At 42.5% G+C, this 13,418-nt stretch overlaps 2 protein-coding genes across 2 annotated transcripts; both read left to right on the forward strand.

The window, feature by feature from the left end:
- Window positions 1-4,693: 4,693 nt before the first annotated feature.
- LOC143526158 (trace amine-associated receptor 6-like) lies at window positions 4,694-5,716 on the forward strand. The gene has a single exon (XM_077020806.1). It carries the CDS (start codon window positions 4,694-4,696, stop codon window positions 5,714-5,716), a length of 1,023 nt encoding a protein of 340 aa, XP_076876921.1.
- A 6,131-nt stretch (window positions 5,717-11,847) lies between these two features.
- LOC143526159 (trace amine-associated receptor 6-like) lies at window positions 11,848-12,969 on the forward strand. The gene has a single exon (XM_077020807.1). The coding sequence runs from the start codon at window positions 11,848-11,850 to the stop codon at window positions 12,967-12,969; it is 1,122 nt and encodes a 373-aa protein (XP_076876922.1).
- Window positions 12,970-13,418: the final 449 nt, after the last annotated feature.

Here is a 13,418-nt window from a genome sequence, read left to right on the forward strand (position 1 = left end):
GTCAACCCCCACTACCCTTACAGAGAATACACACGCTTCAATTACACAACTCTCCAGCCCCCCACCAGTTGTCTCGACAGCCCAAGTACACAAAGCCCTGAGGAGGATCAACCCCCGCAAAGCTGCAGGACCTGACAACATTCCTGGTCGAGCCCTCAGAGCATGTGCTAATGAGCTGGCTGATGATTTCACCTCTATATTCAACCTTTCCCTCAAACAATGCACAGTTCCCACCTGTTACAAGACCACCACTATCATCCCTCTGCCCAAGAAGAACCCCCCTTCCTGCCTGAATAACTATAGGCCAGTAGACTATAGGCCATCATTATGAAGTGCTTCGAGAGAGTGGTGCTGTCCTACATTCAGAACAACATACCAGACACTACAGACCCCCTACAATACGCATACAGGGCCAACAGGTCTACCTCGGATGCCATCGCCGCAGCCCTTCATGTCTCCCTCACACACCTGGAACATAAAGACTCCTACATCAGGATCCTCTTTATTGACTACAGCTCCGCTTTTAACATGGTCATACCTCACAAACTTACAGATAAACTGTCATCTATTGGACTACATCCCACCCTCTGTGACTGGCTTCTAAACTTCCTGACTGGCAGGCCTCAGTCTGTTAGGATTGGAAACAGAACATCAACCAGCATAACAACTAACATTGGTACACCTCAGGGCTGTGTCCTCAGCCCTATACTCTACACCCTCTATACCCACGACTGTGTCGCCTCCAACCCTGACAACATCATCCTTAAGTTCGCCGACGACACTGCTGTGATAGGTCGTATCACTGGCGGAGAGGAGGCAGCCTACAGGAGTGAAGTGAACAGTCTGGTTACCTGGTGTGTGGACAACAACCTCACACTCAACATCGACAAGACAAAGGAGATGATAGTGGACATGAGAAGGGAGAGGAGACTTCATCAGCCACTGTTTATCCAGGACCTTGAGGTGGAGAGAGTGAACAGTTTTAAATACCTAGGGGTCCACATTAGTGATGACCTCACTTGGACACTAAACACCACGCAGGTGCTAAACAGACCCTCCAGAAAGTTGCGATGTTGCGATTTGCAACTTCAACGCAACTTCAAGCAAACACCGCGAATTCAGGGCGGTGTTGCAACTTCAGCCAATCACCGCAACTTTCCCGCAAATTTGACCAATCACTGATGTCGTCTTGATGTGACGTCGACAAACTCCCGCCTTACTTCCGTATATACGTTCAAGAGGAGCAGACTGAAAGCAGCATGAGCGACGAAAATAACGGCAAAAAGATCGGGAAAAGCAGTATCCCGGTACACTACATGAAAGCGAGGATAAACTGTCCAGATCCGACCCGCGAATTGATTATCTATGACCCCCTGGATGATATTTAATTACTATTAGAACCGGCCCGCAGGCCACAGCCGCCCGATGGTGTTTTGCACGCATAAACACTACATTCCCCACAATGCAACGGTAGCCCGCGAAGTCACTGCAGCGCACGCAAGCGGCGAGGGTCTGAGATAAAGTTTATAAGTTTAAACTTTAAACTGAGATAAAGTTTAAAGTCAGAGATAAAGTTTATTCATCTCTGATCCATATCTATGAGTTACTAGTTCGCTCTGGCGCCAACCACTGGCGATCGATCTCGATATAATACTTAATTTGTGTCCATTTTACAGGCCGCCCAGTAACAACTTATGTTCGCTAACCCCGCCCCCCCGTCAACAATTAATGTTCGCCACGCCCTCCAGGTTCAAATCTCACTCCAAGCGATCTTGAAAAGTTGCCAACCCTGAATAAATAGGTAAATAGATAATTAAAATGGACTACTAAATAGAGGAAACCATACAACATTTACTCCCTATTGTAATGTACTCACAAAAAAGCAAAAACACAACGCAGCTTCCATCGCAATTTTTTTGAAAAACACCCGCAACATCAAACATTTTAGCCCGCAACAATCACAAAAAAGGCCCGCGAAATCCTGGTGGGACTGGCTAAAGAGGGCTCAGCAGCAGTTGCATTTCTTGAGAAAGCTGAGGAAATTTGGAATGTCACCCAAAATACTCAACAACTTCTACCGCTGCATCATCGAGTCCATTCTGACAAACTGCATCACCGTGTGGTACTGCAGTTTGACTGCAAAGGACCGTAAACGCCTGGAGAGAGTGATAAAAACTGCTACGAAAATCACCAGGACGGCACAGCCCTCTCTCCAGAGCATCTACCATCAAAGAGTTCACAGAAGAGCTGCCTCCATAATCAAAGACCCCACCCATCCCCAACATGGACTATTCACACTTCTACCCTCAGGCCGGAGATACAGAAGTGTGAAGTGCAGGACAACTAGATTAAACAGCTATCAGACTCTTAAACAGCTAACCTTTGCACATGATTGTTTACAGGTAAACATACAACTGCACATGTATGTTTACACTTTGTTGCACCTTTTGTTCATACTTGACCACCAACTGCACATTGTAAATAATTTTATTTCAGGGTGTTTTATATATATATATATATATATATATATATATATATATATATATATATATATATATATATATATATATATATATATATATATTAGTAGTATTTGTTGAAACTTTGTACTTTATTACATCCTGTGCAGACAGCAAAAAAAGATTTTCATTGTACAGGGAAACCCGTTTTTCTACTGTACATATGACAATAAAGCTTTGAATCTGAATCTAAGAGGAGGTTTATGGATGCAGAGGATATGAGAGTGGCTGGTGTGTCAGTGGAGGACACTCTGGACAGGGCCAGATGGAGGAGTTTGATCCGCTGTGGTGACCCCTAAACAGGAATTGCCGAAAGAAGAAGAAGAAGAAGAAGCTATCAATCACTTCGAAGGCGCCAGCTGATCTCAGTCTGGCTTATTGGATGCCTCCCCCCCTTCACACCTCGCCAGGGAGAGGTGTGAAAAGCTGTCATTCAAAGTCACTACTCCCTTCCAGACCAAAGAAACGATGCATTTTAAACCAGAACCATTGCAGCTTTGTAATTTGAGGACAAATCAGGTTTCACAATGCTGTGATGATGCTGAGAGGGGCAGAATTGTTGGTGCGTCTCATCCAGGAAGTGGATTACGCATAATGTTTCAGCGTAGTGACAAAGCAAATAAAGGTATTTACCAACATTTTCTCTACTGTTTTAGAGTGTGATATTGAAGCCTTGTTAGTAAATGAATTTTAGGTGACAAAACATGAAGTCATCTAACATCGTAAATATGTTTTTTAAACAGACATTTAAGGTGACCCTCGTGTGTCAGGCGTTTTCATCACCAACTTTAAAGCCGGATTTCTCTCAATCGGCTGTATGTAGACGCCTAAAATTGGTAGGCATGTAGATGGGATAGGAAGTTGTTACGGTTAGGGGTCCTGTGTTTTCTTCTTGTGTTGTCTGGGTTGTATATGGTCTGTTTCCAGGTTCACCAGAAGAGGGCGCAACACCGTAATTAACATCAGGTGCCGGTGATACAAGAAGATTGCATGACGGGTCCATAAAAGCTCGTGTCGAACCAGAAACGGTACCCTGTGGTGTCTTGAGCAGTAGACTCCACTTGGTCATTAGGGACACTGAGCTGGGTTGTGGTGACCATTATGAGATCGTTCGGACCGATGGTTATCCTTCGGGTTTATTTTAGGTATATCGCTACGCGATTCGAGACGTACAATTAATAGACATACATCGCTACGCGAATCGAGACATACTGCTAAAACATACCGCTACGCGGTTTGAGACATACTGCTATTTAGCTTTGGTATATTTGATGTGTGCGCTGTATAGATCAGTGGGGGTTATGTATTTATGAGGGGATACTTTTTGTTTTGTTTGTGTTAGTAGGGCTGGGCTGCTGATTTGTTTGGGGGTTGTTTTTTCTCCTGTTTACGTTATAGGGAGTTAGGTAATGTTATTGTATTTTGTTTATTATTTCTTTGACGAGGTTAGTTAAGTTGATTTGTGGGAGGTAGTTTCTTTTGTTTGTTATGTTGGCCTTGGCCCAGCCTGAAGTTATTGTGTTACCTCAATATTATAAATACTATATGGTCATTATTGTTATAAATACACATATCTATATATACATGTTGGGAAAGCGCTACAAATAAATCAATGGCGAATAGCCAGTGAAACGCGGTTCAGTGTCGCCTGATATTTATTCTTTTTTTTTACTTTAGTTATGTTTATTTTTATGTTGCGGTCCGATCAGCGAGCCGGGGTCATCAGGGCCGTAACAAAGTTTTGAATTTATCTCGTTTGTTTGAAATTCCATCAATATTTAATACATTTAATAACGCTATTTTTGAGCTGGGACTGCCGGCGGGCCCAGCAGGGGGCGCTTCTGCAGAATAGGGTGGTATTAGTATAAGTATAAAATACATACAAAAAAATAAAAAATTACCATGTTTACAAAATGTCAGATGAAAAATTTTACATGATTTATGATACTGACAGCTAACTTTTATCTGTAAATACTTCCGCTCCCCTACTGGTCACCACTGGTCATGACAGTACTGAATATTAAATGAATGATGCTGGGTACAAAGTAGCCATTCATATGTTAGTAGGAGGATTCATACTTCAGTATAAATACACTATCTGCAAAGGTAAATTCATCAGTCCAGCGACAACATATTCTGATCAGCTCCAGTTGTCATATCTGAGGATACTTAAAATGAACATCACAGAATATCAGCACAACATGACAGTTCAGTACTGCTTTCCTGAGGACAACTCATCATGCAGAAAGGAGGTCAGAACAGGAACTGGGAATATATTCTTATTCACTCTACTGGCATTTATCTCTGTGTGTACTGTGTTTTTGAACCTGCTGGTGATCATCTCCATCTCTCACTTCAAGCAGCTCCACACTCCAACCAACCTGCTCATCCTCTCTCTGGCTGTGGCTGATCTTCTCATGGGTCTGGTTGTCATGCCTGTGAATATAATGCAGCTAAAAGACAGCTGTTGGTATCTTGGTAAAATGACATGCACAGTTGCTCTAATAACCAATTTTATCTCAATGTCAGCATCTGGGTGTAATATGGTTTTCATTGCAATTGACAGGTACATTGCTATCAGTGACCCTCTGTTGTATTCCTCTAAAGTCACAGTGTGTAAAATGTCTTTATTAATAATTCTAGGCTGGTCTTGTTCTCTGTTGTATATCCTCATGTATTTGTACTTTAACGATCATCTCCTTCAGTCTCAGATCATGAGCAGATGCCATGGAGAGTGCACTTTAATTGTAAGATATTCATTGGCAACAGTCGATCTATTGATTTCATTTCTGTGCCCATGTTCAGTTATACTTGTCTTGTATTCAATGATTTTTACTTTGGCAAGACGTCAAGCTAAAGCTGTGAGATCTGTGTTGACTGCTACCACAAACAAACACAGAGCCAAAGTTTCTAAGTCTTCTAATTCTAAAGCAGCAAAAACACTGGGCATTGTTGTTGGTGTTTATCTCTCTCTCTGGATACCTGCTACTTTATGTTATCTGTCAGTTGAAAATATCACATCTATGTCATTAGTGTGGACTGTTCTTAGCTGGCTTGTATGCATCAATTCTTCTGTCAATCCCCTAATTTATGCTATATTTTATCCATGGTTCAGAGCATCAGTTAAGTACATTGTGACTTGTAGACTGTTTAATTACTCATTATCAACATTCAGCTTGTTTCCTGAGCACATTTAATTCCACATTACTTTATAGATTTAATTTCACATTAATTTCACTGTGCCTTTTTTTAAACTCAAGTAGGTTTCAGCTGGCAAAGTTAAGAAAAAATTGTAACATTGGGAATAGATTAAAGCAATTTGTTGTTTTTCCAAACTTGAATTACAGATTTTATTCATTCCAACTTTTGATATTTATGTTTTCAAAGTTTCAAAAACAAAAGAGGTGGGAATGATAAAAGGGTGGATTTATTTACATGTATATCGCATTTTTCAGATCTTATTGTATTTTAATTTTGAACATGAATTAATGTTTCTAGAGCAGATATCAGGAACTTGTATATTTATGCCTTTTGTCAAACTTAGCATATACACATATATAAAACAAGTCCTGCTATAAGACTGTACACAGTGTGTTATATGTATGCACAGGGCTCTCAAGTCTCACGCATTGAGCGTGTGACACACGCATTTGACCGTCTTCACACGCTCACACGCCACACTTCTGATTTCACACGGCGAGAAAAAAAATATCTAGTTTATTTACCTCCGATCCATATCTATGTCGCCCTCCACTGGCGATCGATTGCGATATACAGCCCCCCCCCCCCCCGCTCAACAACTCATGTTCGCCACCCCCCCCCACCCAACAATTAACGTTAGCCGCCACCCAACCCCCCCCCCCCCCCACCCAACAATTAACGTTAGCCGCCACCCAACCCCCCCCCCCACGCTCAACAATTAACGTTCGCCACCCCCCGTCAACAACTCTCACACTGACATGAATCCAAATCTTGAGAGCCCTGTGTATGCATATAAGTTTAGTATGAAAATCTTTTAATTGCTTGGTCTGATATATTTTATTTCTGAGTCAGATATTAACTTGACTGATATGTCACTGGTGTGCTCAAAATTTTTTTGGCCAGTATACATAAATTCCTATGTGAATCCCTTAACGTATGCTTTATTTAATCAGTGTTCTATGTCATCTGCTAAGTGTATTGTTACTTGTGGAATTTTCTGATTTATTTATTCTGATTTGAATAACAAAATGGCTCTGATTTTTAAAACCTTTTTTAAAGTAGTTTTTTGTCTTTTGAAAAACTGCCAATAGGTTGTCACTGTAGGTCAGCCTGGACACCACCAGAGGGCGCGTACACACACCCCCTCTGTCACACCCACGCCCACAACCACACTGAGCACACCCTCTCAGTCTCTGACACTCCTACCATCCCAATCACCAGAGTACGGATACCTGTCACATAATCAGGTTGGAGGTATACTTATTCGCACAGGTTGCGCTATCCAGTGCTGCACATTCAGCCTGCACCCTCGCCTCGCACCGTGGGAGGAGTCCGCTCTGTGAACAAACCATATTGAACTATATTGCTATTTCCTTGTCATCTCTTCGTTGCCATTTCTGTTCACATTTATTCTGCCTTGTGGCCTGAGTGTTTAACATGTGCTTTATTTAATTAGTGTTCCATGTCATTTGCTACATTTATTGTTACTTGTGGAATTTTGGGAGTCTTCAATGTGTGAACACTTTGGTCACTTTGCACTAAAGTTGGCTGATTTATTTATTTTGATTTGAATAACTAGAGGCCATAGGGCAGAGGTATTAAAACATTTTCCTCTGGAAGCCTAGCAATAACCTGTACAAAATCTCTGTTCTGTTCCCAAATCCGGATGATATGCAAAGACACTAGTGACTAGAAACAGGGAGAGCTAAATCATTTTCTAAAAGATATTTCACATTTCTGCATGTGCGCACAATTTGTGTGGTTCACGCAGTATACCTGTTGACTAGTGGGCACAATATTACCCACATTGATTTTGTGACTAAGGGACAAGTGTTTTTGTTGAAGTATAAGATACACTGAAACATCTCACTTCTGTGTTTTTAAGGACGACAGACGCAGTGCCTCATTGCTGAGTTGTCTGCTTCAGGTCGTCAACCTCACGCCATTTCCCTGTTGTCTCTGCTCTGTGTCTTGCCACCCTGCCTCTTGCTCGTTTCAGTTGTTTTGTTTGTTTCTCTGTCCATTCGAGTTCTTACCTCCTGCGCCGCTCCCTGGCCTCTCTCAAGTTTTCCTCTCACTGTTATTCTTCCTGTCCGTTTGGTTTTGGTTTTTGGGAAGGGTTTTTTGTTCCTCGCGGCGTTTGGCAGCTAGCCAGCTACCTCCCCTGGCGTTCTTGGTTTTCTTTTTGGTTTTTTGTTTGTTCTCTACGCGTTGAGTAATTCCGCGATTGTTTTCTGTTTTCCCCCGTTACACGCATTGTGTATTCCGCGATTGTTTTCTGTTTTCCCCCGTTACACGCGTTGAGTATTCCGTGATTATTTTCTGTTTTCCCCCTTTATACGCGTCGAGTTTCTCCGCGATTACTTTTAGTTTCACCCTCTACGTCAGCACTGAATACCCAGCGTGCCAAGTCTTTGTTCCCTCGCGCTTGTGCGATTATTCAGTGTACGGACGAGGCGCTTGGGTTCGCCATCATAAAACATCCGCGTGAGATTCCGTCCCCTACATCTCCCGTTCTGACAGGTTAAGTCTCTTGTCCTTTCTCTGTTGTGTTTCTCTTCTCTCTCTTCCGTTACTCGCTGCCCGCTTGGTTATGTTATAGTCCTACGTTTAGTTTGTTATGATCCTGTACTTGTCATCTCTATTTAGTTGTCTAGTACTCCCGTCTGATTATGTTATTCCGTTCTGTATCCTTTGTTGTAGTATAGTGTTTGTATGTTTCCTTTTAATAAAGCTACTTTAACTTCACCCCTGCCTCTGACAAACAATACAGGCTCTATCAATGTCCCTGTCCACAGCGCTCACAAAACACTCGGGGGGGTGGGGGGTGTTGGAATGGGCCCCTACTCCTCGACTTGGTACTGCAGGGAAACGAGTGAGACAGAGCTTCAGCGCGGGTGTTCTTCTCCCCAGAACAGTAAGTCACCTGAAAACAGAAGCGAGAAAAGAAAAGCGACCACTGTGCCTGGCACGCATTCAGCCGTTTAGTGTTCTTTAAATTCTCCAAGTTTTTGTGGTCTGTGATGTCAGTAAAGGGATGCCGTGCTCCCTCCAACCAGTGTCTCCACTCCTCAAAAGCAAGATGCATAGCTAGCAGTTCCAGGTCTCCAACCCCGTAAGGTCATGGGCTTCTTGAAATGCTGTGAGAGTACTGCACCTACTCCCACATCGGAAGCGTTGACTTCAACTATAAAGGGCTTGCTCGGATCTGGTTGCTTCAGGACCGGGAGCGGAGACAAATGCCTGTTTTAAGCGAGGAAAAGCCTCTTCAGGCCTCTCGTTTCAAGCCAGTTTAGTGGAGCCCCCATGCAGTAAGTCAGTGAGAGGCTCAGCTATCAGGCTAAATGAACGGATGAACTGCCTATAGAAATTTGCGAAGCCCAGAAACCTCTGAAGCTTGTGCGGTGTGTGAGGCTGGGTCCATCCTACCACAGCCTCCACCTTTACGGGTTGCATGTGTACGGAGCCTGGCCTAATGGTGTAACCCAGAAAGTTCACCTCATGGAGGTGGAACTCGCACTTCTCTATCTTGCACTACAGATGATTGTGCAAGAGAGTGCATGTACATCATGCACATATTGGTCCAATGTTTGTGAATAGATCAAAATGTCATCGTTGTAAGTGACAACCGATCTATTCAAGTATTCCCTCAGGACCTCATTTATGAATGCCTGGAAGAACGACAGAGCAGAAGCCTAGCTGTAAGACAGGAAGGACTCTGAACTCGTAATGCCCTGTAGATGTATTGAACGCTGTCTTCCACTCATCCCCCTGTCTAATGCGTATGAGATTATAGGCGCTGCGTATATCTAGTTTAGTACAGTACTTTGCCGACTGCAACTGCTCGAGTGCCAAAGGCTTAAGAGGCAGTAGGTAGGAAAACCCCACTATGAGGGAATTGAGTCCTCGATAGTCTACATATGGCCTCAGACCACTGTCTTTCTTCTTTACAAAGAAGACGCTGGCTGAGGCAGTCGAGGTGGAGGGAGTGAAGTTGCCTTGAGCTAGAGCCTCCCTGACACATTGGCTCATAACCCGCTCCTCCTCTTAGGGTCCTAATGTGATGGGATGACGGAGGTGTGGGAGGATGTAGAACCAAATGTGCTTGATGTGACCTTGTACTGTGAGGCGAATGTAGGGAGTGCAATATTGTATTATGCCACCACCCACAGGTCGGCTGTCCAGTGCTTACACGTGTCTTGGAGTGTCCAGAACCTTCAGGGGCATGCACGTCTTTCATCCATGCTCTGCTCCATCAAGTTCCCAGAGGCTCCTGTTCACCAAGGCAAAGACTCCAACAGAGAAGTTGTGATAAGTCACCGTTGCTTTTATTGTCAAGAGATGCTCGGTCAAGGAGTTACTTACCCAGGCTCTGCTACTGCTCAGGCAAGCGGTCTCCTTAGGGGCCTCGTTAGCGAATGCTGCAAAGTTCATAATGAGTGGTGAATCTCCCATCATCAGCGCTGCTCCCCATGTCAGTGCTTTGGCGATTAAGTGGGAGATTATATACAAAACCTTCGCCTGGTTACTCATGTGCGAATGGTACATGAAGTACAACCCGCACTGAACAAGGAACCCTCACATCTTTTGGGGTCTCCTCCATAAGCCTCTGGAGGTGCAATGGGCACCTTCTCCATCTCTGTCTGGTTGGCCAGAGAGGACGTCTCGCTGCTTGCCTGTAGGGAGAGACTCTGCACACAAGTGGTCAGGGACTTCAGGAGTTCACTCAACTTGCCTAGTTCTTGTTGTTGTCTCCCGATTATCCTACCTTGATTGGCGAGGACCTCCAGCTGCTCCAGGCTGCACATTCTGTGATGCAGGGATAGAGGCAGCATGAGGCAGAGGCTGTAAACTAAAACATTTATTGTCCATGGTGCATGAAACAGAAATACTCAGGCCAAATGGCAACAACGGTGAGAAAGGTGCACTCATCACAGTCCAGAGATGCAGCCCAGTACTGTAGGCAAAGTTCCAAGGAACAGGCTACTCGTGGTGCACAGTGAAGGCTCAACAATGTGCAACACTGGATTGCACAACCTTTGGACTGATAACAAACTACTAAAGAAGGCTGGCTCTGTCCTCGGCACCACTCTGGAGCCCATAGAGATGGCTGTTGAGAGAAGGATGCTACAGAAACTGCTCAACATAATGGACAACACAACACACTCATTACACAATCTACTGGACAAACAGAGGAGTGTTTTCAGTAAAAGGTTCCCACAGCTCAGCTGTAGTAAAGACAGATACAGGAAATCATTCTTGCCCACTGCAATAACTCTGTATAATAAATCACCACTGTCCCGATAGTAGTATTTACACGCCACACCATGTATGTAAATACACAACAATTGCACAACAACTGCACATACAGAGCTTTTTTGTATTACTGTAATTTTTGTAACATACTTAATATTTTAAGATTTTAACTACAAATTATTCTTTGTAATTATATTTGTGTTCTTGGTTATCTGGTTATCTGTACGGCTGCTTCAACATTGCAATTTCCCCTTGGGGATGAATAAAGTACTCCATCCATCCATCCATCCATCCATCCATCCAAGCTTCTCACCAGGATTTTGCTCAAGCTTGCTAGATTTTCTAATTAGTGCAATCCAGGTAAAATTAGTCGAATCAACACAATCCAGGAAGCCTGAGCAAAATCTTTTACTTTCAGAACCTGGAATTGACACCTCTGGTGGTGGCCAGGTGTCAATAGTTTGGGGATTGTGACCAGGCGAGTGGTCACAATTGTGGTACTTTCTCCACTGGAAGAGCAGGTGAGATCATGGTTGATGTGCCTGGTGTTTGGAGGATTCCAGCATTGCTCAGCTTGTCCATGAGCTCTGTATGTGTCTTTGGATGCTGAAATTACTGGCAGTGTTTTAGTATTGTGCACAGGTGTTTCCCAGGCACATTATGTTTGCAATAATTTAATAGGTATTAGTGTTTAAAATATATGTATAAAAAGAATTTAAAAATTACCTTGTTTGCTAAATAATATATGAAATTTTATGATACAGACAGCTAACTTTTATCTGTAAACACTTACACTCCCCTACTGGTCACCACTGGTCATGACAGTAATGAATATTAAATGAATGATGCTGGGTACAAAGTAGCCATTCATATGTTAGTAGGAGGATTCATACTTCCGTATAAATACACTATCTGCAAAGGCAAATTCATCAGTCCAGCAACAACATATTCTGATCAGCTCCAGTTGGCATATCTGAAGATATTTAAAATGAACAACATGACAGTTCAGTACTGCTTTCCTAACAACAATTTTTCATGTATAAAGGAGGTCAGAACAGGAACTGGGAATATATTCTTATTCTCTCTACTGTCATTTATCTCTGTGTGTACTGTGTTTTTGAACCTGCTGGTGATCATCTCCATCTCTCACTTCAAGCAGCTCCACACTCCAACCAACCTGCTCATCCTCTCTCTGGCTGTGGCTGATCTTCTTGTGGGTCTGGTTGTCATGCCTGTGAATATAATGCAACTAAAAGACAGCTGTTGGTATCTTGGTAAAATGACCTGCACAGTTGCTCTAATAATCAATTTGATCTCAGTGTCGGCATCTGTGTGTAATATGGTTTTCATTGCAATTGACAGGTACATTGCTATCAGTGACCCTCTGTTATATTCCACTAAAGTCACAGTGTGTAAAATGTCTTTATTAATAATTCTGGGCTGGTCTTGTTGTCTGTTGTACATCCTCATGTATTTGTACTTTAACGATCATCTCCTTCAGTCTCAGATTGTGAGCAGATGTAATGGAGAGTGTATTTTTGTCTTAAAATCTTCCATGGCAAACGTTGATCTGGTGATTTCATTTCTATGCCCATGTTCAGTTATAATCATCTTGTATTCAGTCATTTTTACTTTGGCAAGACGTCAAGCTAAAGCTGTGAGATCTGTGTTGAATGCTACCACAAACAAACACAGAGCCAAAGTTTCTAAGTCTTCTAATTCTAAAGCAGCAAAAACACTGGGCATTGTTGTTGGTGTTTATCTTTCTGTCTGGATACCTTTCAGTCTATGTACTCTGTCATTTGAAAACATTACGTCTGTGTCATTAGTGTGGACTGTTCTTGCCTGGCTTATATGCATCAATTCTTCTGTCAATCCCCTAATTTATGCTATATTTTATCCATGGTTCAGAGCATCAGCTAAGTACGTTGTAACTTGTAGACTGTTTGATTACTCTTCGTCAACATTCAACTTGTTCCCAGAGCAGATTTAATTCCATATTACAGATTTAATGTCACATTACTGTTGTGCCTTTTTTTATCTCAAGTAGGATTCAGCTGGCAAAGTCAAGAAAAAATTGTAACATTGGGAATAGATTAAAGCAATTTGTTGTTTTTCCAAATTTGAATAACAGATTTTACTCATTCCAACTTTTGATTTATGTTTTCAAAGTTTCAAAAACTGAAGAGGTGGGGATGATGAATGGATGGATTTGTTTAGGTTTATATCACATTTTTCAGATCTTATTCTATTATAATTATGCACATGAATTAATGGATCTAGAGCAGATATCATGAACTATCCTGAACACTTTGGTCACTTTGCACTAAAGTTGGCTGATTTATTTATTCTGATTGAATAACTAGAGGCCATAGAGCAGAGGTATTAAATTTTTTTCCGGCTTTGGGAAGAGAACAAGAACACCAGTGACTAGAAACAGGA

Source organism: Brachyhypopomus gauderio, chromosome 10 (genome assembly GCF_052324685.1).
Source record: "Brachyhypopomus gauderio isolate BG-103 chromosome 10, BGAUD_0.2, whole genome shotgun sequence".
NCBI lineage: Eukaryota > Metazoa > Chordata > Actinopteri > Gymnotiformes > Hypopomidae > Brachyhypopomus > Brachyhypopomus gauderio.